This window comes from Apodemus sylvaticus, chromosome 2 (genome assembly GCF_947179515.1).
Source record: "Apodemus sylvaticus chromosome 2, mApoSyl1.1, whole genome shotgun sequence".
In the NCBI taxonomy this organism is placed as follows: domain Eukaryota; kingdom Metazoa; phylum Chordata; class Mammalia; order Rodentia; family Muridae; genus Apodemus; species Apodemus sylvaticus.
Window position 1 is genome coordinate 172,305,342 of NC_067473.1, and position 24,886 is coordinate 172,330,227.

Here is a 24,886-nt window from a genome sequence, read left to right on the forward strand (position 1 = left end):
ATATATAATGTATCACTAAATATTATTTAACTTTATCTTATTTTTAAAACAGATTGTAGCTGGGCACAGTGGCACATGCCTGTATCCCAGCATCTGGGAGGTTAAAGCAAGATCACAAGTTCAAGGCCAGCTAGCCTGAGCTCCACAATGATACTCTCTCTACTCTTTCTTACAAAAAGACTGGAAGATATATGATACACACATGCATACGTATGTATGTGTGTTTGTAAAAAAAAAAAAACTCAAGAGGCTTGTATTGTAAATTTCCCATTAACTTAAACTGTACTTCCCCTTAGTTGGCACTAAACTGGGACAATTAAACTTTACAAAGCAGGCCAAAAATTAAGAAAGGATTCTCCTCTAAAGTGAAAACCATGATTGTAAACACGGGTTCTGATTCTAATACATAATGAAAGATGTTCAAAATAGTATTTATAGCCAGGTGTGGTGGTGCGCATCTTTGATCCCAGCACTTGGTAAACAGAAGTAGGAGTATCTCTGAGTTCATGAACAGCCTGGTCTACACAAAAGTTCCAGGACAACCAGGATTGTGAAGCAAGGCCCTGTCTCAAAAGAAAACAACAACAACAAAAAATTAGTAGCATTTATGAGTTAAAAACAAACATTTAATTCTAATATTATAATGTGTGTGTTTGTGTGTATGTGTGTGTGTGTGCATGTGTGCGCGCGTGCGCACGCAAGACATCACTTGTTTAATTAATGAGAGACTCCTATAGCCATTCCTTGAGCCTCCTTTTCTCCCAGGCCACACCAAGCTACAGCAGTGCTTCTGACCATGGCGACCCATCTGCCGGCTCCTCTGAACGCTGGCCATTGAGCTCCACTGTCAGTGCTACAGCATCCTTGAGCCAGCCTTCACGATCCATCTTCCCGCTGGTTCATTCACGGCATAATTTTCATTAAATTTTTTTCTTTGAAAAAAGTCTTGATTTAGATTTTATATATATCCCATGTTTCTATATGTCTCATGCTGGCCTGGAGCACTCTATGAACTCAGCTGTCTTGCCGCAGCCTCTGCAGTGTAGGAGCTACAGGCGTGGACTATCTCATTCGGCACTTTAGTCATTTTTTTTTTTTTCATTTAAGTTTGTCTTCTACACTATGAAATAAGCTCTTTCTACAGTTAAGCCTAAATTTCAAGGACGGGTTCTATAACCTATTCCTAAGATCGTGGAGTCTTGTGGCATACTGAAGGCCTCACTGCAGCCTGCTGTGATGACTACAGTGCACTCCACCCTGTAAGACAGAACAGGCCATTTCATCTGAACATCAGAGTGCTGAGTCAGGGAAAGAAAACAAGATTTAGTAACTTGATTAAAGCGATAGAGTAGTTAGGTTGAGAACTGGTATACGAAACTGTTTCTTCCCCAAGCTCTTCAGCCATTATGTGCTGCTGCTTCTGTATTGGGAATTGTGCTGTGAGTCACCTTGTCATGTGAATTATTGTTTAACAAATAAGTCTTCTTATCTAAACACCTAATATGCTCATGTATGGTATTCTGCACATGATACATGCAACGCTGTTAATGATACTTTTGGTGATCTTTTTATCTTCCTACATCAGATATTTCTCCAAGAAACTCCCAAATCAACACTTGACAATGCTGTGTATAGGGCTGGAGAGATAGTTCAGTGGTTAAGAGCACTGAGTGCTCTTCCAGAGGTCCTGAGTTCAAATCCCAGCAACCACATGGTGGCTCACAACCATCTGTCATGGGGATTCGATGCCCTCTTCAGGTGTGTCTGAAGAGATCGACAGTGTACTCACACATATAAAATAAATAAATCTTTAAAAAAAAAAAAAACCCAAGAGACAATGCTGTGTTTAGGCTATTACCCAACACCTATACACAATAAATAAATAAGCGCTAGTCCTACCAGAAGCAAAATAATATAGCATGGTGAAGAAAATCAAAATTGCATGTTAAAAGGCCACAACAAGCCACATAGAATGCTAATGGCAGATAGTTTAGTGACAGCTTAAGTGATTCACTCTAGACAGACAAAAGAGCTTCAAGCTACTTTCAATAGGTAATTTATCAGAATATTTGGAGTACTTAAGTATAAAATTTGAAAAGTTACTCTGTTAAGGGCTAAGGGAGAAAGCTAATAAGGAAACCTGAGGGGGAAACAGTCCAGTGGGAGAGCACTTGCCTAGTACACAGAAGAGGAAAACCTCACCTCAGATAACTAGAGTCTCAAGCTTTTCCCATTCCAGATATGAAACCTGACAGTCGCATCGACTGACATTAATACAGTACAATCAACTGTTCTCATTCCAACTAGTAAACACCAGAGAATAAGAGAACAGATTCTAAAGAAACAAAAACAACAGTGTAAGAGGAAGGAAAGGGATACTCTGCAGCCAGTCACTTCTCATAGAGTTTAAACAAAAGGCATGCCTTTAAAATGTGCAAAATAACTAGTTCATGCTAACAGCTTAACCTTGCTACCTACTACGGCACCCAGGTCTCCCTCACACAGCTCTGACCGTCTAACGTGTGACCACTCTGAACTAAGATGTGAAGTATAAAATTCATGGCAGACTTCAAAAACTTGGTACAAGGAAAAGAACATAAAATACATACCTTTTTTTTTTATAATGGTTGTGTTTTAAAATATTTTATCTCCTCTTTTTAAATAAAGCTACTAGAATATTTTAAACTATGTATGTGGCTTGTAGTTCTACTGAACATCACCCACTGATAATGAATTAGTTGTAGAAAAACCAAGAGGGGAAAAACCCTCAACTATGATCCAGAAGACTGCTGGGGTCCACCAGCCCTGGGTGACAGCCAGACAGCCGGCAGCATGCATTTGCCTTTACAGTGTGCTGCTAAGCTTCACCTGTGGTGACTTCACAGAAACTTGCTTAAGAGCTTCTCCATGAGGTTCCTGTGGCTTCTTGCCGCTTCCACAGTGGACTTGGGCCAGTTGGCAAGCCTCATGGTTTCTTCTGGATTGAACTAACCTTGCTAATTTGTGCATGGCATTTGCTGAGTGGGCTGGACTGCAGCTGCTGATTCGTGTTTGGTGTTTGCTAGTGGACTGGACTGAGGACATCGAAGATTGGATTCTTCCCAAAGAACTATATCTAAGCAGGTCCATGTCCTCCTCTGCCCTATTGACCTTTCCTTTCCACTGCCTCTGCTGGGTGGCGGGCTGGAAGGGAGGTTAAGGCAAGTAAGAACCCTTACTAAAGGAGGTTTGGAAAAATCAAAGCCAACAATCCCATTTTCCAGAAAACAGATCTCTGCTGCCTAAGCCAATGACAAAATCTTGGGTAAATGATAACAACTTGGGGCAGCCTAAATCCCAATCCTATGTGGGTTAAATACAACAGTGTAAAGAGCCTAAGCTTGTTTATTTTCTTTTTTTGTCAGTGCCAAGATAAGATCTCACTATACAGCTCAGGCTAGTCTGCAGCTAATGTTGAAATTACAAATGTAAGTTATTATTCTGGCTAAGAGCCAAGTACATTAAATGTATAGTATAGAACTGAAATTTGGGGTCAACCTATCTTCAACAACTTAGCACTCCATTATATTTCATCTATAACATTAGCTATGAGCCTCCTAAGAGAATATCTACATTTAACACATTTTAGTGGCATATTATTATTATGTGCATGCATATGCATGTTCGTGTGTGTGTGTGTGTGTGTGTGTGTGCGTGCGTGTAAGTATGCACAGCATTTATTTATTTTGGGTATATATTTGCACACCACAGAGTACAAATATAGGATAAAGGACAACTTATAGGAGTCAATTCTCTCTTCTCCTCACGTGGTCTCTGGATATCAAACTCAAATTGGCAGGGTTGGTAGCAAGTGCCTTTATCCACTGAGCCATCTTCCTGGACTGACCCTTTATTTTTTTACTATTAAAAACATTATATTTGTCCTGGGCAAACCCAACACAAGCTAGAATCATCTCAGAGGAGGGAACCTCAATTCAAAAAAAATGCTTCCATAAGAAGCAGCTGAATGCAAGCCTACAGGACATTTGCCTAATTGGTGTTGGATACAGAAGGGCCAGCCTACTGCGAGCAGTGCCATTCGTGGGCTGGTGGTCCTGAGTTCTATAAGAAAGCGGGCTGAGAAGCGCCCCTCCACGGCTCTGCACAAGCTCCTATCTGCAGGTTCCTGCACAGCCTGAGTGCCTTTCCTATCTCCTCCGATGATGAACAGCAATATGGAAGTATAAACCAAATGAATCCTTTCTGCCCCAACTTTCTTTTGGTCATGGTGTTTCTTCTTAACAATAGTAACCTTTACTAAAGACAATATCATTCTAGATTTTTTTCAAATAACTTCAATTTTTAAATTTAATAGAAAGGAACATATTATGGCAGATCATTAAAATGTCACCTTCAGAGATCTTCAAGAAAAATAAGCATAGATTGTTGTTTCTGGAATGCTTAAATCTGGAAGTTGAACAGGAAGATGATTTAGTTTATGATGCTTGTGAGATAGTAAGTCTGTTCCATGTATTTGCAATCTCAGATTTCTGAAGGAAGTGACAAGAGAATCAGAAGTTGAAAGTCCCTCTCAACTAAATAAAATCAGAGTTGCCTGGGCTTATAAATCCTGTTAAGAAAAATAAAACTTGAAAAGAAACAGGTAAAAATGATGCCAGGTATGGTGGTGCATGCCTCTGATCCCAGAACTCATGAGGCAGAGGCAAGCAGATCTCTAGTTTAAGGCCAGCCTGCTCTACAAAATAAGTTTCAGGACAGCTGGGTCTGTTACACAGAGGAACCCTGTCTCAAAAAACAAACAAACAAACAAACAAACAAACAATACAAAGAACAACATCAAAAATGTAAAAACAAACTGGGGTCATGTTGTGTGTTCATTTAATATTTTCAGAATAAAAATTTTCTCTCATAGCAAAATAAAAGTGTTTAACTAAATCTCTAAAATGTTTGGCTCAAAAGTTCTTGTCAACAATGAGTTTCATCATCAAAGACTACTTCCTGTCCAAGGTCTCAAAGCTGCTCCGCTGCTGTCCCGTGCTCCTTCGTACTCCCTCCCCACTGTCCAACAGGTCCTACAGAAGCTTAGTGCAGCGGTGCACAGCAGGTGGGCGTCAGGCTGAAACTATTGTCCCAACAACTATCTTCCATAAGCTCATTCTCCACCCACAAAGACTCCACACGCTCTGTTTATAAGGCAAGGCAAGGAGTGGACCCAGAGAGCTAGCTTTCCCTATTCTCACCCCAGGTTCTGTTTTGACTGTTCTTGCCTTATAAGGCAAGAATAAGCCAGTTAAGTCTGAAAAGGGAACAGAGAAAAACCAACGAGTTATTGCCAAAAACAAAAATCGGTACAATAATATGTAACAATTATTTGTGCTGACTGACCTGTTAAGGTATATCAAGAAAAAATAGAAACCTTACCTAGGGCTTCAGTTCTATTTGTTTTTAACCTGGATTAAATAAGCCAAACATTTCTAGCTTTGCCACAGGAACACATATGACTTTCAGAAAGTAATTTTTGCTTTCTGTAATATAGTTTACTTATTTCTAAAATTGGACTAATAGTAGTCACATGCTCAAAGGCACTGTGACCCCAACAGAAAGGTTCTGTTCATATACATCTCAAGTAGGCAGATCTCACCAAAGCCCAATCTACTATGTAGGCAAATCTTACAGAAGCGAGGTTTGATGGAAAAACAATAGCAAAACTATCTCACTGATGTCCAAAGATGGGGTCTATTCCTCCTAGAAAATCTTGTTTTCTATATCCTAAGAAGGCCATTGCATACATTCCTGTGAGCCTGATTATTCCCTTCCTTTAAGAAGAAAATGCTAAGGAAAGTGCTGCCTTCAAAGGAAAGTAGCAAAAAAATAAGAAAAAAAAAAAAGGAAAAGGAAAAGAAAAAGACAAAGGAAGGTAGCACTCACAGATCACCAAGAACTGAATTAAACTGAATTAAGGTTAAAAGTTGAAAAAACAGAGCTAGAGAGATGGCTCAGCAGTTAAGAGCACTGGCTGCTTTTCCAGAGGATCCAGGTTCAATTCCCAGTAACTACATGGTGGCTCACAATCATCTGTAATTCCAGTTCCAATGGGATCTGTCACCTTCTAAACTCCCATGGGCACCATACATGTATACATGTATGCCAGGCATGGTGCATGTATAAATTAACTAAATAAATAAAATTAAAAGAAAACAAAGACTGTTTAGCTGGGCATGGTAAGCACAAACTTTTAATCCCAGCACTCAAGAGATAGAGACAGGAGGATTTCAAGAATAGCCAGAGCTCCACAGAGAAATCCTGTCTTGAAAAACCAAAAACCAAACAAAGAGTTGAAAAATCCAGTTGCCTTTTCAATTGGTGGCATTGTAAATTAAGAGATTTTAGAGAAAAGTTACTTTTCCAAATAGGAAGAGCACTTTTCTTTTTTAACACCCCTGCTGAAGAGCATGTAAGCTGGAGAACCCGATTGAAGTCCTGGGTGCGGCATTCTACACAAACGCCTCCATCCAGTATGCATGCATTCTCTAACAAGGCACACATGCCTGGTCAGGGCTTTCCACAGCGTCTCAGCAAGAATAAATGATCCTCTCTCCACAAATTGTTCCAGCTAGCCTCAGACACAGTGGAACTGACAGAGGACACATCTAAATCTCTGTCTTTACAATCTTTGACCATCTTGCCCCTTTCTCCTACCAGCCTTCCTCAATCCAAAGGCCAACCTCAATCCCTTTCTAGTATGATACAAGAAAAAAATCAATTCATTGTAAATGTAGGACACCCAATTACAGTAATAGAACAATTAACAGTCCAAGAAGACAAGGCTAGTATGAAAAACAAAATAAAATAATCCCATTGTATTTCAAGTTTCTTAGAACTATGAGGAAAACAAGCAGCAATTTGGGTGTCATAAGGCAATAAATACCATCAGAGTAACACTGTAAAGACATGCAACATGCAGCTAGGGGTCACACTGACAATGTCCCCCCTTTCTTGGGTCACTGAACATTCCATGACAGATAATGGACGGCTGCTGCTTTCCAGCTGCTCTGACAGACACAAAGAAAGGTGTTTTGAAGCACCCACCTTGTTGAGGACATCTCGCTGGCAGCCAAGATAGAGATTGGGAAGAATTCGAGTTGGCCCAATGTTGGCAACAGGTAAGCAAGGCTGAGATATGCAGGTAGGGACTAGAGTAGATTTTCCTTCACAGAGGCCAGGGAAACAACGAGAGAACTCAGCAAACCCACCTGAGAATAAACATTGTAAGATTATGCCATGTACAGAGTAAAATAAACCAGCCCTCTGGGAACTACTTGATTAAAACCATTTAAAACAGAAAAACCAGATGGTACAGATCCACGCAGGTAACACTGTCTATGCACACATTTCTTCCTTTAGCTGCTGATGCTAAAACTGATGTAGAATCCGGCACTGACTTCAGCATATCAGGCTGAACTACGGATGGGCAAGCTCTGAGGGCATTGACGGCCTTGCTTTGACAGTCTCTTAAATCTTCACATACTCTATGACATATGATCCCCCTTTCTCTCTCCATACAAATGTATTTATGGGACATTAAGGAGGATTTTAATAGCAAAGAAGTAAAAAATAATTATTCACAGTAGTAAACAAATGGATATTTTAAAAAATGATAATTGAATGTTACTTTTTTTAGAATAAAAATAATGTAAATTCTTCTGGAATTCAACTTTAAGTTTTTCAACCATACAGAAGAGTTTTTGGTAGTGGCGTGGGATAAGACATGGTCTTGAGAAACCTTCAAACTTACTTTGTGGGTGAGAGTGACCTTGAATTCCTCTAACCTGTCTCCAGAGTCCTGGGATTCAGGTTGTACCACCCTGCCTGATCATTTTCCTTAAGAGATCAAAAGCATACCTTACTCTTTAAAAATGTCTCCATAACCAGTTACTACAATTCTGTAGCAGTTATTCCAGAATTATCACTGATTTCTAGAACTCCTGTTCATTTTTCTAAGCACTACAAGTGATGTTGGATCCTATATCATTCAGAGTACAGGAATCCTGTGGCAAGAATCTTGGGTTCAGATTTTGAACTTAGGATTGTTTTTTCCATCAATCTCTCTCTCCCCCCTCTCTTTTCTTTTAAAAAGTGGGTTGGGGGGGGGGGTATGGAGGCCAGAGAAGGATTTGCTGAAGTCAGTTCTTTTTTTCTACCATATGAGCTCTAGGGATGGGACTCAGGGTTGTCAGGCTTGATAGCAAAGGCCTTCCTTTCCCTACTAAGCCACCTCATCAATGCCAGTCCTGTGGTCCACCCTTCTATTTCTAACGTACTGGCCCACAGCCTTCAGTAGATGTCAAAATCGTGCCACAATTCAATAGTGAAATCCAGGTAGCACTCTGAATGCCTCTGAAGGGAAAAAGCATGACTAAGGTTTCATAGGACTTTCCAATTTAAATAAATACTCCTTTCTATCCAAACGAAAACACAGGAACCAAACTGTTTTTGACAAAATCCCTTACTGTCGAAACTGCTACCTCTTAATATCTCAACTCAGGAACACTGATGATTAGAATTATAGAAAATTCCTGTTCAACTCACAGATAACTCAACTGGACACATATTTCTGTATGCTCAGTCCAGGACCAGAAGCAGTGAGTGACAACAGCAGGAAGTTGTAACAACAATTAAGGTACCAGCAAAATATAAGACAACATTCCTACCTCCAGTCCACATCTTTGTAATTGTAAAACTGTTCTTACACATAAGCAGTTGAAACAGTCTTGAACTGAACTGGTGGGCAGAGCAGGTGAACCAGATACAAGGTAGAAAGCCCAAATTACTTGGTATGATGGCAAGGCCCTCAACATCTGTACCTGTATGTGTTTTATTTTCATCATTTCTAAATATGGCTTCCAACCATGTGACCACACAGCCACATACAAGCCCAGAGCCCAAGAAAGTAGAAAAGCAAGTTCCTGTATCCAAGTTCACACCAGCTCAGCACATTCTACACACGATGTGGCAAAGTTCCTGAATCCCCAACCCCTTGTTTTCTCATATATAAGAATGACTCTAAAAGGATGACTTGGCATGTCTATAGTATTTTTGTGTGACACACAGCAAACACTCAAGCAGGTATCAGTAGGTATTTCTCCATGACAGCAGTCATCCTCCATCCTAGCACCTCTTTAGGATCTCCTAAGACACAAAGTGAAAAGGCAGAGACTCAGCCTTAGAGTCTGCGGTTACATTTCCCAAGGGTGCTACAAAGCACTGGTGTCCTGAAAGAAGATGACATAGGGGAATTGTCTAAAAAAAACTAGAGAAATATTCCCTTTCTCATCTCCCCAATAGAGTCATAGCTCCTATTAACTTAGTAAGGACTCCAAAAAATGTTATCTCCAAAGAAAGTGGTTTAATTTACTTAAGTCAAATAAGCATTTCCAAACTGATTGAACCATTGAAACCCCTCTACAATCTGTACCTGCTACTGGCATTCTATACAAGTAAGTGCTAGACTGGAACTTCTGGACTGCCCTCAGCCAGGCTTCCTCTGCCTACAAGTGTAATCGAAGATGATCAGGGCCTGCAGCATGGGCTCACAGGTGTCCACTATTTAGCATTTCTCTCAGTATTTCTGGTTATAGAATACAGTTGCTGTTAGGTACGGCCCTGCAACTTGATCTTACAGCAACATAGTGAAGGTTTTCACATTTCTTTGCTTAGCTTATACCAATCAATAGGTACTATCTTATAATTAATTGTATGATTAAAGTTTTAACTTCTATATGTTGTTATTCAACCTAACAATTGTTTTATAAGGCATCAGTCATTTAAAACTAACAGAACCATGTTCCAGTAAAATAGTCTCAGAGAAAGAGAATAAAAAAAAAAAAAAAACCTCTTGAATTACATTTTAAGTTTGTAAATAATCATACTGAAAATTAACAACAGAATATATTGAACTCAAATTATGATGAGGACCTGGGATAACAGGGGCGGCCTACCATACCATCCCTGATTCTACAGGCATCATCTCTATCTTTAAATATGCTATGAAATAAATGTCATTTCTATTCCTATTTATATACAAGAACACAGAGGCTCAGAAGTACATTCTATAATACTTAGCAGAGCTAAGGTGTGAGTCCACTTCTTAACTATTCTAACTTCCCTGTGTGGGCAGGGACAGTCTTGCTATCTATGGATTATGGCAAGGAGCATGGATGACCCAAAAGCAGCCACACTTGTCCAGCACACAGCAGGTGTGTATGATGGCTGACTTCTCCCTCACACCCCTTCCCTAACCCTTCTCCAGCTATACACGGAGGACAGCTCTCCAGCTCTCTCCAGAGGACAGAAACCACAAGCAACTAAGGCAGAACTGCATACACTGGCTGCCAGGGAAGCTTTGCTGCTAAATAAAACATGAGTTTGTTTGGGTATTTTCAACTATTATTTAGTACACTAAAGTCAGACTTGGAAATATTTAATAGATATTAATGAAATTGGAACTTTCATTTAGTGCTCAGTCTGGCTTGAAATGTCTCGAACTGTGCACTTCCAGAAAATACATCAGCCAAAGAGTACATTTTCTTGCTCTTTATCTATGACAACATCCTCTCTGCTCACATCCTCTTTCATTGACAGTTGTTTTCCATTCACTGACCTTCATTCACTGTTGTATTCTAGTTACTCCAGTTTCATTTCATTAATTAACAGATTAGACACTGAAGATCTACTCTGAACCTTTAGAAACGGTCTGTGGCCTCATCAGCAAATGAGTTTCAAAATATCTAAACTATCCCTTTTCCTTTCAAAGATTCTCTTGCAAACATGAGCTACATCAAAAGAAAACACACAGATCATTTATACTTTGTTCCTAAGAGCTGTCAGATACAAACTGAAAGCAGAAGGTTATCTGACCTTCTTATAAAGCTTGCTGTCCCAACCAATCCATGCTAGTGTATTACAAAACCTGTAATAGCAGTTCACTACCTTGTTTCCTTGTAGAAAGCCATATTTTAAAAGTTATCATAGACTTGTCTTGTTGTTAATACTACCAACTTTCTCTCCACCCTATATTCTACTCTGTTTATCAGCTGGGAATGTAGAAAATGTAAAATGGTAGTAACACAAATGTATGTCCCTAATACACAGTTGGACTTCAGAATAGCTGTGCACTCCTCCCTGGGGTTCTCAGGTGTTTACCAGGCAGTTAGACACATTCACAGGCTTCCGGTCTGGAGAGGAATGGAGATGGAAAGAACAGCAGACAGACTGCAGTGCTGCTGCTGCTTGTTAATCTTCCACCATCCACCAAAAGAGTGCATGTGTAGAAATAAAAATATATTACTTTGGGCAGAGAATACATTTGCTATGGCTTCAAAGGCATATACATTTATATGTCCCTGTATTCTCACTCAGCCAAGAAAAAGTCCTTCCCTGATGGCCCCTCCTTCACAATTTTAATCAAAAGTATTATTTTCTGAATAAAAAAATCACTACGAAGTACCAGAGTACATTGCGGTGGGAGAAAATATGCCAAGTAAAATAAAATGCCTAAGATTCTACTAAACAATTCCAATTACTTCTCTTTCTTGGTTCATTTGTAATCAGCTGTAAAAGTTATTTTTCTAAAAGCCAAATATTTACGTAATTAAAAAAAAACTGGCACTTTACTGCAGTGCAATAACACCCCATTTTTAGTGAATTAATTTTTGTTTTATTTTTGAGACAGGATATCACTATGTAAGCATAACAGTTCTAAAATTCACTATAGGCTATATAGGCTTAAAATTTGCAGCAATCCCCCTGCACCCACATTTATCCCCCTTTAATCCCAAATACTGGGATTAAAGGAGTATACGCCCGTATCTAGCGTCTCAACTTTTCTAAGTCTCAAATTCTAAAAATCAAACCATATCCCTTTAACCATATCAATGATGAATGTCAACTACTTTGAATTTAATTTTCTGCAAGGAGAAAGAGAGCTTCCACTCCATGCTTTCTTCAAAACAGACAAGTCACTGGCACTTTGTTAAGTGACAAGACTTGCCTAACATGGGAGGTAAAATTAAAGAAAACCATATACCCCATCTTCTAAATTAATTTTATGGATATATATACACAGAAGTGGTATTTATATAAAAATTTTACTTTCTGAAAAAACATATTCCTAGAAATCATATGTAAATTTAACTTCAATTTTAAATCATTTTTGTATTATTTGTGTTTGTATCATTTTTAAGATGAAATGAAACTGATGAGTCCATAAAACAAAATGTTCTGTGACATAAACAGACTTCCCCTATTTGCTGATTCTAGAATGTAGTAGTACTGCAGCAGACCTTCCCTCTAGAGGTGGTCTCTCTTCTAGTTTGGTTTTGTTGGGGTTTAGCATATATCCCTTTTATAAAATACTGGGATGTATATGGAATCTACACACATGCATATAATATTTGATCATATTGAGAGTACAGTTTAAGTTAGTTTTTAGAAAATGCTGAGTTACTGATCATTTAACCTGTCAGACAATACACAACTGAGCCTAGAAACAACTTACCTTAAATACACACCTCCAGGGCTTTTTAACAAATGCTTCAAATAAACAAAGATCTTTCAAAAGATTACAAGGACTGGAGAGGTGACTCAGCGGTTAAGAACACTAGTTGTTCTTCCAGAGGACCCAGGTTCAATTCCTAGCACCCACCTAACTACTTAAAACCATCTGTAACTCTAGCTCCAGAGGAGTGTGACATTCTCTGCTGGTACCAGGAATAGACATACATGAAGGCAAAACACCTGCTGATGTAACCTTTTTAAAAGGTTTTAAGATTGCAACAAAAATAAAGGAATACAACCCAAATTTAACACCTCAATGCAAAAATTAACAAGTCCACATATGTTCATTTATTACCTGGAAGCCATAGTTTTCAGTTTCAACGTTTGGCCTTAATGCTCTAAACTGCAATCTAATATTTCAATCCTCTTTGGTCACTTCAATTAAAAGATCTATGGATACCAAGATTCAAAGGCCAAAATTCAAGGCCAAAATCTCCCTCTTATTTGTGTATCCTGGTCATGTTTGCTTCACTTCCCCCACCTCCAATCACCTCAGCAGCATTCACATGGGAACCTGGCATAGTGACTTTCCTTCAGAATGTCTCTCTCTTCCTTTCTCCTATTACACTATTTTAATTTAAATCCTTATACTTGAATAAATTCAGTAGTACCCCTCCAAAACCATTTGTTTCTTATTTATTTATTTATTTATTTATTTATTTATTTATTTATACTCTGTTGCCATATAAAAATTACAAAATAATGCTTTGATGTTATGTTGTGGATGGGCCTGGTACGGTTCTTGTGAACCAATCCCCTAATGAATAAAGGAGCCAATTACTGGGCAAGTAGCAGCGGAGGGGTAAGATGTAGCTGCTAGAGTTTCCCAGTATCATGGTGGATCCACAAGGATTCTCCACCAGGGGAATCAGATTTTAATAAGGCTTACAAGATTAGGTTTTAGTTGTTGTGCCCAGAGACTGAGTTACCACTGTTTCTTAACTAAGTTTGTATTGAGTTTTCCTTCACACAGCTTGTCTGGGTTCAAGAGAGAAAGGTAGAGTGGCCAAGCGTGGGTTTGCCTGAGGTGGTCTAGTGAGCCCTGTGGAGAGATTGTGGAGTTCAGAGTTAGAATTTCCATGAGTTAAAAACAGGTTGGCCATTGCCTGTCAGTGTATGGCAGGACAGATGCATATGCACGGGAATGTGCTGGTTCTACTTTTCTAATATTTCACTCAACAATGTTATTTCCTAACTATAAAATGAGATCTAAAGATATTCAGGGAGACAATATAATCCCAGCCTATTATTCCAACAATTGTCCCTATCACCATCCTATATGTACCTAACATAGAAAGCTGTACTTTTTATTTAGATGAGTACCTGTCAAGTCAATTCTTACAATTCATTTCGTATATTCTTCAAAACCACAGGCAAGCACAAGTGACACCTCTTCTACAACAGTATATTCCAATTTTTTTTTTTTACTTTGGCCAATAAAATACATTTTGTATGAAAACTTTCTGAATACATACATATATTGACTGCTAAAATAGTAATATAATCTTCCTTTACTGTATTAAATGCTGACCGGTTATACATCCTCCCCTAAGTAGTGTCTCTGAATATGATCTCAATAGTTTAGAAGTTCTTTTTTTTTTTCTTTTTTTTTTTAATTTTTTTTATTCGATATAATTTATTTACATTTCAAATGATTTCCCCTTTTCTAGCCCCCCCACTCCCCTAGAAGTTCTTTTAATTTAAAAATTTTGATTAATTTAATTGGAGAGATCAGAGGACAACTCTGGAGTTGGTTCTTTTTCCACCTTCCCATGGTTCCCGGGTAGCAAGCACAGGTTGCCAGGCTCGCATGGCAGGTGCCTTTACCTGCTGAGTTGTCTGGCTGGCATCTCATTTAGCAGTTCTGTAAATTCACTTAGTGTGGTTACACGTATCTGTGATTCTAGCAAGTGGGAGGCTGAGCAGGAGTATAAGGTCATCTTGGCGGGATGGCGAGCTCACAGGCAGCCTTGGCCACCTGAGACCTGATTTTTAAAACCACAAAACACATGCACAAACTAAAAGTGAGTTTTCCAAAATTGATACTGGTGACTGAGAAGAATTTATGAATGATCTGATAACTGTGAATTTGTGTATGTGTGTGTTTACGTGTATTGACCTGTCTTATGTCTCAAGCTATAATTTACTGTGAATAACACTCATTTATCACTTCACCATTTAACATAGTGCCTAGCATCTAATTAGAATTCAACAAATGTTTATTGAATCTTGCCTTTTTATAATGAATAACTGTTGATGGACGCAAGTCTTGTATATTTTTAGTATTCAAAACGGATTTCCTGATTCCATTCAAAGACAAAAATTACATTGGCATGGGTGGGAACACAAAACCTGTTTCCTATTTGTACACTACAATGTCCTAGAGACTCTTGGCATGGGAGAGAAGGCTCAGAGCAAGAAAATAATCATCTGCTACCAAAGGGGAAAAGGAGGTAGTTCTAGGGAATGCCACTTCTTTGATCAGCCAAAAGTAACACTGCATTCTTACACGTTTCACCCAGGGAACTTTTATAAATACTTAACATACAAATTTTCTTAGATATCCTAAGTGGCCCAGGATTCCTATCTTTGTGGGTGAAGGAATCAAATGCAGATTCCTTAGGAAACCTCTAAGACAACATTTACAATCACACCCCAAGGAGGACAAGGTGGCTGATGGAAGTGCCTTAAGCGATTATCAAAATAAAATGAAATACGATTATAAATCAAGGTAACTCTATGAATCAAGAGAAAAGTAAATGTAAGTCTTCACTCCAGAGAGAGAATGATTCACTCAAATCTACTAACTAGCGCACACACAGTCAAGAATCACTCACTATACAAGCCATTTCTAGCACCTTTCTATGTGCAGCTCAAAACTTCCTAATCTACTTCAGGGAAGCTCTCAAGACAATCTGTGTATTCTACTCTCATTAACAGTCATTAGCTGGGTCTGGTGGAATGGGCCCATTATCCTACTTATTTAGAAGCTGGAACTGGAAGACTGCAGGTTCAAGGCCAGCCTGGTCAATTTAATGAGACCTTGTCTTAAAAAGATAACTGCTAGGGGTATAGCTCAGTGACATAGCATTATGCATTTGATCCTAGGTTTAATCTACAGTTAGTGCAAATGACAATGAAACCCTGTCCTCCTCTTTGACCAACTTTACAATTTTATAGAAGACCTCAAAAAGCAGCAAGGGAAAAAAATGATCCCTACTCAATAACTCAAGCAACAATTAAAACAACCAAGAGACAATTTTGTTGGAGAATACTGATCACACTATGAACCTTGACACCGCATTTTTTTTTACTGAAAAGACCTCTTTCTAGGTGTGGTGTGGCTCAACCCTTAGCACTCACCTTTAATTACTCTAGCTGGAATGTAGACAAGATTCTAATATACACATTTAATCCCAAACAATGATGTCTAATTGAGGGGTAGGCAAGGTGACAAATCAAATAAAGATCTGATATAGTAAGTCAAGAAATAGGATCCCCCTCCACAACTCTCACAAGAAGAGACAGGAAGGAGATACTACTTAAGAGAACAGGGGCAGAGGAGAGAAGAAGGCATTTTTACCAGGACAATGATAGAGAGACAGGTTGCAGAGAGAGAACAAGCTAAAACAGGTGAAAACAGAACAAGCCAGAAAATGAGAAGGAGGCAGAAGATTAGAACATATTGCCAAAGTAACAAGGTCAAGCAGAGCAATTCAGTCAGAGGCCAAGAGAGAAGCCAGATTAAATCAGTCAGCTCCAAGAGGAGTTTGAGGCAGAACAGTTGAGTTGAATCAGCCAGCCAGAGTTCAGAAAGAACAAGAAAGAAAAAAGGGTCACTCAAGAGTCTGGTATGAGCCGGGCGGTGGTGGCGCACGCCTGTAATCCCAGCACTCTGGGAGGCAGCGGTAGGCTGATTTCTGAGTTTGAGGCCAGCCTGGTCTACAGAGTGAGTTCCAGGACAGCCAGGACTATACAGAGAAACCCTATCTCGGGGAGGGGGGGGGGGAACAAATCCAAAAATCCAAAAAACAAAGAGAGAGAGAGAGAGAGAGAGAGAGAGAGAGTGAGTGTGAGTGAGTGTCTTGTATGATGATGTACACCTTTGATCCCATCACTTGGGAGGCTGAGGAAGGGGATCGCTGCGAGTTTAGGGCCACACTGGTCTACATAGGGCTTCAGGACAGCCAGTGCTACATACAGAGTCCAGTCTCAAAAAAAAAAAAAAAAAAAAAAAAACAAATCATTTAGTGAGCATGTGCTGTAATGTGGACATAGTATAGTGCTAAGCAAAAGGACCAGTGGACCAAGACAGAGGCCCTTTCTGGAGTTGACAATTTAGTCAGACAAATTTTAGCCAAATAATTATAAGATCAAAACTTAAATTAATTATGGTTGGTAGCTAAAAAAAAAACCAAAACAAAACAAAACCAAAAAATGAAACCAAAACAAAACAAAAAAACTGGTAACCAACTGTACCTTGTAACCAGGAAGTTTAAAATTAAACTAAATGTAGGAGATACCTAGATAAGTGGCAGAGAAATAGTTTCAGAGGCAGAGAATAAAAAGTTTTCTATGGAAGTCCAGAGACCATAAGGCTGCAAATGGGATAAAGACTGATAATCTAAAAAGGGGGGGAGAGAAAAGGAAGAGAGGGTAAGAGGGAGGGAGGAAAGAAGGGATGATACAGAAGAGGGGAGAGAGTATAGAGGAGAGAGACAGGAAGAAGGGAAAAGGACAGAGAACGTAGCTTAGCTAAGTCAAGGCAGGCAGAAGTCAGCCACTGTTAAAGTGGTTTAAGGAGTCTATAATTTATCCTAAGATTCCTGACACATTTTAAACTGAAAAGGGAAGCAATCTGGAAATAAAATATATTTAACTTTGGCTCCAACTGTGCATTATGGGCTGGAATGTGGCAAGACAGAGAATGTGAGACAAGTTAGAGGCTCCTAGAAAGAGGCTTCTGAAAGAGATGGTGTTGGCTAGACTGAGGTGACAGAAGATGCAGACTTCTTACAGACAGGAGAAAGATCTAGTGGTGATTGAGAGGTGACAGATGCCACAGCAAACCTCTGACAGCTCACAATGCCCACCACATCTAGATAAACTCATGCTTAAAGAGCATGTATAATTTAATATCAATTTTTCCATTTTTCCTTCTTACAGGAAAAAAATACCCCCCCCAGTCTCCTCATCAATCCTCTAAATCTATCTTTATTGCTGTGTGTTGTTTTTAATCAAGTCAACCCAAGCTGACTTTGACCTCACAACCCTTCTGTGTCAGCCTATTGCATGCTGGAATTACAGGCAGGTGTGTGTCACCGCACCCATTGTCTGTGGTACTGGGGACTAAATCCAGAGCTTTGTGGACACTAAGCAAACACTGTACTACCTGTGCTATATCTCTAGTTCCTGGCTGTATATATTATTTGTAGAAGGGGAGTGTGTCATGGCACATATATAGAGGTGAGAGAACGACTCTGTGGACTTAGTTCTACCTTCATGCAGGTTCTGAAGACTGAATTTAGGTTACCTTTTTCTTGTGTGTATAGTAGGAGCTTTTCCCCATTAGCTATCACGTTGCACTTCTCCCCCACTGAATTCAAAGGAACCTCCATACTCAAATACTACTGTTTTCAAGATTCAACTACAATTTCATTGTTGTGACTAAATCTCCCTCTATTTCTACAGACTACACAGTGAATCATGTCTTATCACACATCACAAAGCACATGATCATGTGTTTCCTTTGTTTCATTCTGATTAGACATGTTTCCCAAATTAACTAGGAGATTCTCAAGGGCAGGGACAAGCCTTTGCTTTCCTAGTGGCCCCTTCCCTAGAGCCCAATCTACAACACAACCACAGATGTGCCCATTAAATTCTGAAGGCCCACAGTGAAAAAGCCAAATATGCCTAGACCTGGCATCTCTCCAGAGCAGAAGGACACAAGTGGGACAAGAAAAGACTGATGTCACTGTTGTCTTCCAGGTAACTGTATTTGGCTTGTGAAAAATATCAGAATGAGGAAAACAAGAAAGTACTTTAGTTGGCTCTATAGTCCATTTTATCAAAAGACAGAGTCTCAGGCATGATGTCTTAGTCACTGGTAACAACTGCATGAAAGACAATATAACTTAAACAATTTCATGTGAACTAAGACTTAACACTAGGCAAATATGTGGCAAGAAGTCTTCTAGTTTTCTTGAAGTATAACTTGTAAGTAAAACTTACATGTTTATAAGTAACCATTTGATATAAATTTTGAAATGTTACTATACTTTATTTTTTGTGGATATAAAAACAACACATTATATTCTCTTAGCAGATTTCAAGTATATAATGCGTTATTAACTATACTTCCCACGCTGTGACCTCTAGAAAACCACTCAACTAATAACTGAAAAGGTCTGCCTGTATCCTTCAATCAGCATCACCCCATCACTCCCTTTCTGGTTTTATTAAACAGTCTTTACAGCCCAGGAGAGATCGCCCTAAACTCCTGATGCTTCTGCTTCCACAATTACAAACATACCCCACATCTGGTTTCAATTTTCTATTTCAATAACTTTTTATTATAACTAAATATATAAGTGGATCTGATGTAGCATTTATCTTTCTGTACCTGGCTGATCTCACTCAGCATAATGGTTTCCTGGTTCAAGTTGTTAAAATAAAAAACAAAGAAATAACCCCCCCACCCTCCCACCCCGCATGATTTCTTTTTTCTTTTTTTGGGGGGGGGTGTATTTTCTTTATTTACATTTCAAATGTTATCCCCTTTCCCGGTTTCCACCACCCAAACTCCCTACCTCATCCTGAGATTAACTTTGGAATCTCATCTATGTTAGGCAAATGTTCTATCCCTGAGCTGAAACCCTCAGCTCTTTGTTTTTTAGGGGTAAATAATTCCTGTATATGTAAATATACCTATTTTCAGAGACTCTGAGTCACTGCCAGTTGGGAGTTTTTGTTTTGTTTAAAATTTTGTTGTTTTTGTTGTTTGGTTGTTTGTTTTTGACAAGTAGCAACCAGTTCTGAATAACTGAAGCTTTTACTGAAACATGTTACATGGTTTGGTATGGAATAACTGAAAAATGCTCTTTCATTTTCAAAGAACTATGTAATAGAATTAATAATAACATCTCAGACAGAAAATCTGTAACCAGAAAATTGCGTTATGATTTCCTTGGGAAACACAGTAATTAATTCTGTTACACAGAAACGCAACATTTATTAATAGTAATTAAATCACTCTAGACTCCTGTTTAAAATACAGGGTCTACAAATATACATTTGTTCACGTCAATCTATACTATATAAAACCACAAGAAAAAAAAGTATTTTTCCTTTAATCACAGCAAACAGTAATTTAAAATCTTAGCTATGTTCAGAGACTTAATGTTTATAAAACTCATAGCAATGTACTTAAGACTCACACAAAATACTTAATATTTTTCTTTTATATTACTCTAATCGACTGTTTCCCAAAGGATAAAGTAATTACACATTTATTTGATAAGCCCCTCTGGCTAAAATAATTTAATGATTTGAATTTTTATCTACAATAATTTTTATACTTTGTTTCATTGCATAAAGTGTGGAAGATCATGACTCTAAAATTCACAAGAGGCTGACAAAGAGTTACTAGAAAAGGTCTTTAAGAAGAAGTATCCTGGGAGAGATAGCTCAGTGGTTAAAAGTATTGGCTGCTCTTTCGAGGACTCTGGTTCAGTAACAGGCACCTACATGACAGATGTGGTTTGAATAAAAAACCAGCTCCCAAGGCACATAGGGAGAGGCACTATTAGGATGTGTAGCCTTGTTGGAGTAGGTGTGGCGTAGTTGGCGGAAGTATGTTAAGAAAACAGACAAACAAACAAACAAACAAACAAATAAAGCATCTTAGACCAGGCATGATGACTCAGGCCTTTAATCCCAGCATCTGGGAGGCAGGGGCAGGAACATCTCTGTAAGTCTGGGGTCAGCCTGGTCCACCGGGACCACCAGGTATACACAGAAAGGCCTGTCTCAAGGGGGAAAAAGACAAAACAGAAAGAAAAATAAAAAATACCCTTAATTCCCTATCTAGACTTAAGAAAAGTCTAGAAGATTCTGGAAATACTTGTAGGTAGGAGCCTTAGGCACATGGTGAGAGCACGGAGGAGTTACTGAATCACCATCTGTATGTGAAAGAGCTGAAGTCTGTTATTCATCATGAGATTTATCTGCTGTAGAGTTGTCCTGTCACTCATTCCAGGGCAGAAATGAGCTAGTGTATATCTGAGAGGCATAGCATTCACGCTGTGTTTGATATCCATAATCACAGAAAACAAAAGGAAAGACTCTGAGTATGTAGGCCAATCCTCCTCTTCCTTCTAGAAGCAATGGGATGATGAAGCAGCCCCAGGACCTTACACAGTAAGCAGCTAACCTATCATAGCACTGCATCCAAAGCTGCCCTTCTGCTATTATCAGTGGGGAAGAGAGCCAGGCATGCCTACACCCACGCAACCCTCCAACACTCAAGCTGAGAAAGAAGACTGAGAACGCCATGCTAGCACATGTTGGGGGAATATGATAAAGTGGCAGCAGTGGAGTAGGAAGACCATGACATAGATGTAGTGTGTGTCACCCCTGACCAAAAAGGCAAAAAACAAACTAAAAAAAAAACAAAAACAAAAAACAACAAAAAAAAAAACTCGGATTAAGAGAATGTAACAGAAAGTATTGCTCATCTGTATGCTATCTTTTAATCTACTTGTTATCAAATTAAGTCATTCCTGCATCTTTTCTATGTTGATATAAAATAAAAGCCTGAGATAAAAGGTTTCTTTCTTTTTTTCTTCTCTGTATTTCTTTCTTCCTTCCTTCCCTTCCTTTCTTTCAGTTCCTCCTTTATTTCAGAAATAAACCTAGCACTCTTAGATAAGGACAACAGCAAAAAGACTAAGATTATAATGTGAATGCCAAGAAACGAGATTTTTTTTTTTAAGTTTTCTTAAGGTTAGCAAACCATAAATAGCTGATCATAAGTCAATGTTAGCAACAGATTATTTTGTCTTCTAGTTCATAATGATGATAGCCTTCAAAAAGACTACTAAAACAGATTTCATGTGTACTATTGATTCTCACAAAAAATACTCTGAGTAAGTTGAATATCTATTTTTTGATAGCTGGGAAAGAAGAAAACCAAAAAATGTAACTCTAGTTACATCACTTTTCTAAAGACATTCAACCATCAACAGTGGGGAAAAAACACAGTCCCTGCTCTTCTCAGCTCCAAGGAGCATGTCAAGAAAACTGTCTGAGACCGAAGTCGCCAGAGTCCACCAGAAGACCCTGACTCCTTCCAAGCACCCTCTCTTTTCTTCTACTGCTCCAGTCTTGCTTTTCTTCCTTCTAGCCCTTCCTCCTGTCAATATCAAAGGTTTATATTAAAGCTTAAGTGTTTGTATTCTTTGAATTCTTACAAGCCTGAGTTTTCCTTCTGTGGGGCAAACAGCAGGAACACACACTAGAACTAGTGCGGAGCAGAGCAGCTGCATCCTGCCCGCTCTACCTGCAGTAACGTCTGCACACACCTTACAGGCACACTTCCCACTAATGCAGCACTCCACAAACCTAGGAAACATTTCTTGTATGAAATGGGAATGAGATGTTCTGACTCCGTGTGTCATAAAGTGTCCAGCTGGTTATACTGAGAACCTGTATTCTTCATTGTAGCTCATTGAGTGCCACTCCCAAAGTCACAACTGATTGATAAGAACCTTCTCAGAAAACAAAGGAATGCCCATCAGAAAGGGAATAAAGGCCAAGTAAGACACCTTCTCTAGAAATTCCCTGTGAACACACCTACAGAATAACTGGTTGTTGACCAGGTTGTCAGGCCAAAGCTCTCCACAGGAAAAATGTTTCAAGAAAGCAAGGTGGGATATTTAAAGACTGGGTCTAGGAGTGTGATTCAGTTAATACTGTGCTTGCTCAACATGAGTGAGCCTCTGCATTCTGGGGTTAGGGAACTGAGAGCACAAAGCTTGCCCTCCCTAATAGCATCTGAAGCAAAGTCTATCACAGTGGCTACAACAACTTGAATACCAAATTTACCCTTAGTGGAACTCAAAAGTTGTTATATCTAACCTTCTTCTTATATACACCCTTAAAACGTGCCTATCAGGGTGAGAGGACCGGGGTTGGGTAGCTCACTGCTAGAACATCTGCTTAGCATCACACTCACACACACACACACACACACACACACACACACACACACACACATCTATCATCAGAGACAGGACAAAATATAACCATAGTCACAGAATTATATAAGCTACATTCTCTAAAAGGTAGGCTTCACTTAAAGATACATACAGAGACCCGAGAAAATCACAGCATAAATATAAGGTGTAGTTAGAGACAACCTGGGGCACAGGGGAGGACAAGGACAAAAAAACTATCCTTGTTCCTAGAAAACTGAAGCAAAAATGTATCAAAGAATGGAAATACAGGAATCTCATCTAAATCTGCATGGAGTTTCAAAGTATTGACATTTTAAAACTGTTTGTACACCAAGAAACTATTGCTCTTAAAACTAACACGTTTATGTTTCTAACTAATTGCCAATAAAGAATCAAGCTCACTGTATCCTCCTTCTAATAAGCACCAAAGGTGGAAAATGATAATACCTATTAATATCTTTTCCTAGGCCACATTTTGAAAACCATTCTTGGGTGTTACAGCTGGTATCTGCCTGGTAGCAACTTTCTGTTAAGGTCCTATGCAGTGGTCAACACATTTGCCATTCTTGTGAGCCAGCCTGCAACAGGTAAGCAAAGGATGAGCAGGTTGTCTGGAGTCCATGAGCTGAGCCTTCACACTGTGCTCTCTCTTAGGGAGTGGAGTCCTTCCCATTTGCTTTACAAAAGTTCCCAGCTGCTTAACATTTATGTATTAAAACCTTTTTCCAAGCAAAAATAAATAAATAAAAATCACACACAAAAAAATATATGTAAGTAAGTAAGTTTTAAAATAGTCTGTATAACAATTAGAAGAAACAGTCTGCAAAACTTGCTCTTTATTTCATTGTTCACATGCCTGAGAAGGTGAGCTTACCTCTGGAGGCACCTTCAAGTATATATAGTAAGAGTCTGACAGAAATGCTGGTCTGGTTCTAGCCAAAAGGTAAGAACTCCTAAGAGCTGAGATTCAAATCACTCAGTGTTCTTAAGCAGCAAGTACACAGAAAATCATCAACAGAAGCAAGAAGCTATGAGCCAGCTAATAAGACAAAGTCAGGTTAGAATAAACTGACCCAGCCAGGTGTGATAGTTCACACCTGTCATTCCAGTACTAAGGAAACTGAGGCAGAAGGACTGCTTCAAACTTGAGGCCAGCCTGGGCTACATAGTGAGACCCTGCCTCACCAAAAAAAAAAAAAAAAGGTAAAACACCACTTTACAAATTTAATGAGGAAGAATAACAGTATTCAAGATCAATGAAACCCTCATATCACTCAAAAGCTATAACTGAGTTTACACATCAGTTATGATACTGCTTATATACAATGCAGTAACAGACCAAGCCCCTTCCACTGGGTCCCAGACTCACCTGCAAGCAGGTGAACAGAGTTGAAGCTCTTCTCCAGTTTACCCAGAAGTACAGTGAGAAAGCAGTCTGATGACAGAGAACCAACATCTTGGGAACTTTGATCATAAACTACCACCTTCTGACTGCAGTCAATGTCAACCTAAAATGAAAATGTGCAGCTTGTTAAGAAGGAAGACGCAAGCTCTGCATGGCAGTGCACACTTGCCATCTTGGTTCACACTTGCAGCACTTGGGAGATTGGAAGGACAAGAATCAAGAATTCAACGTCATGCCTACCCAAGACAAATTCAAAACCAGTCTGGGCTACTTGTGACCCTGTCTCAAAAAGGGATTGTGGGGTGGGGGGATGGTTTGAGAAAATAATCTAACAAGTCACTGGCTCTGGAGGAGCTCACATTTTACTGGTCTTGAGACAGTTCTGTTTTGTTTTGTTTTAAAGATTTATTTATTTTATTTATGTTAGTACACTGTAGCTGTCTTCAGAGACACCAGAAGAATGCAGTAGATCTTTCTACAGATGACTGTGAGCCACCAGGTGGTTGCTGGGATTTGAACTCAGGACCTCTGGAAGAGCAGTCAGTGCTCTTAATCAGTGAGCCAGCTCTCCAGCCCAGGGGTCTTGAAACAGTAAATGGCTTCTTATTTCAATTAGTAACTTGAATAA

At 39.1% G+C, this 24,886-nt stretch overlaps 1 protein-coding gene across 3 annotated transcripts in view; it reads right to left on the bottom strand.

Moving 5' to 3' along the window:
- Positions 1-24,886, bottom strand: part of Dusp16 (dual specificity phosphatase 16) — an 83,564-nt gene that overhangs the window by 21,455 nt on the left and 37,223 nt on the right. For all 3 annotated transcript variants that reach the window (XM_052175105.1, XM_052175106.1, XM_052175107.1), the window contains 2 exons: positions 24,223-24,361; positions 7,090-7,253 (listed from right to left, as the gene is read on the bottom strand). In XM_052175105.1, coding sequence (XP_052031065.1) covers positions 7,090-7,253; positions 24,223-24,361 — 303 coding nt within the window. The remainder of the gene's footprint in view (positions 1-7,089; positions 7,254-24,222; positions 24,362-24,886) is intronic.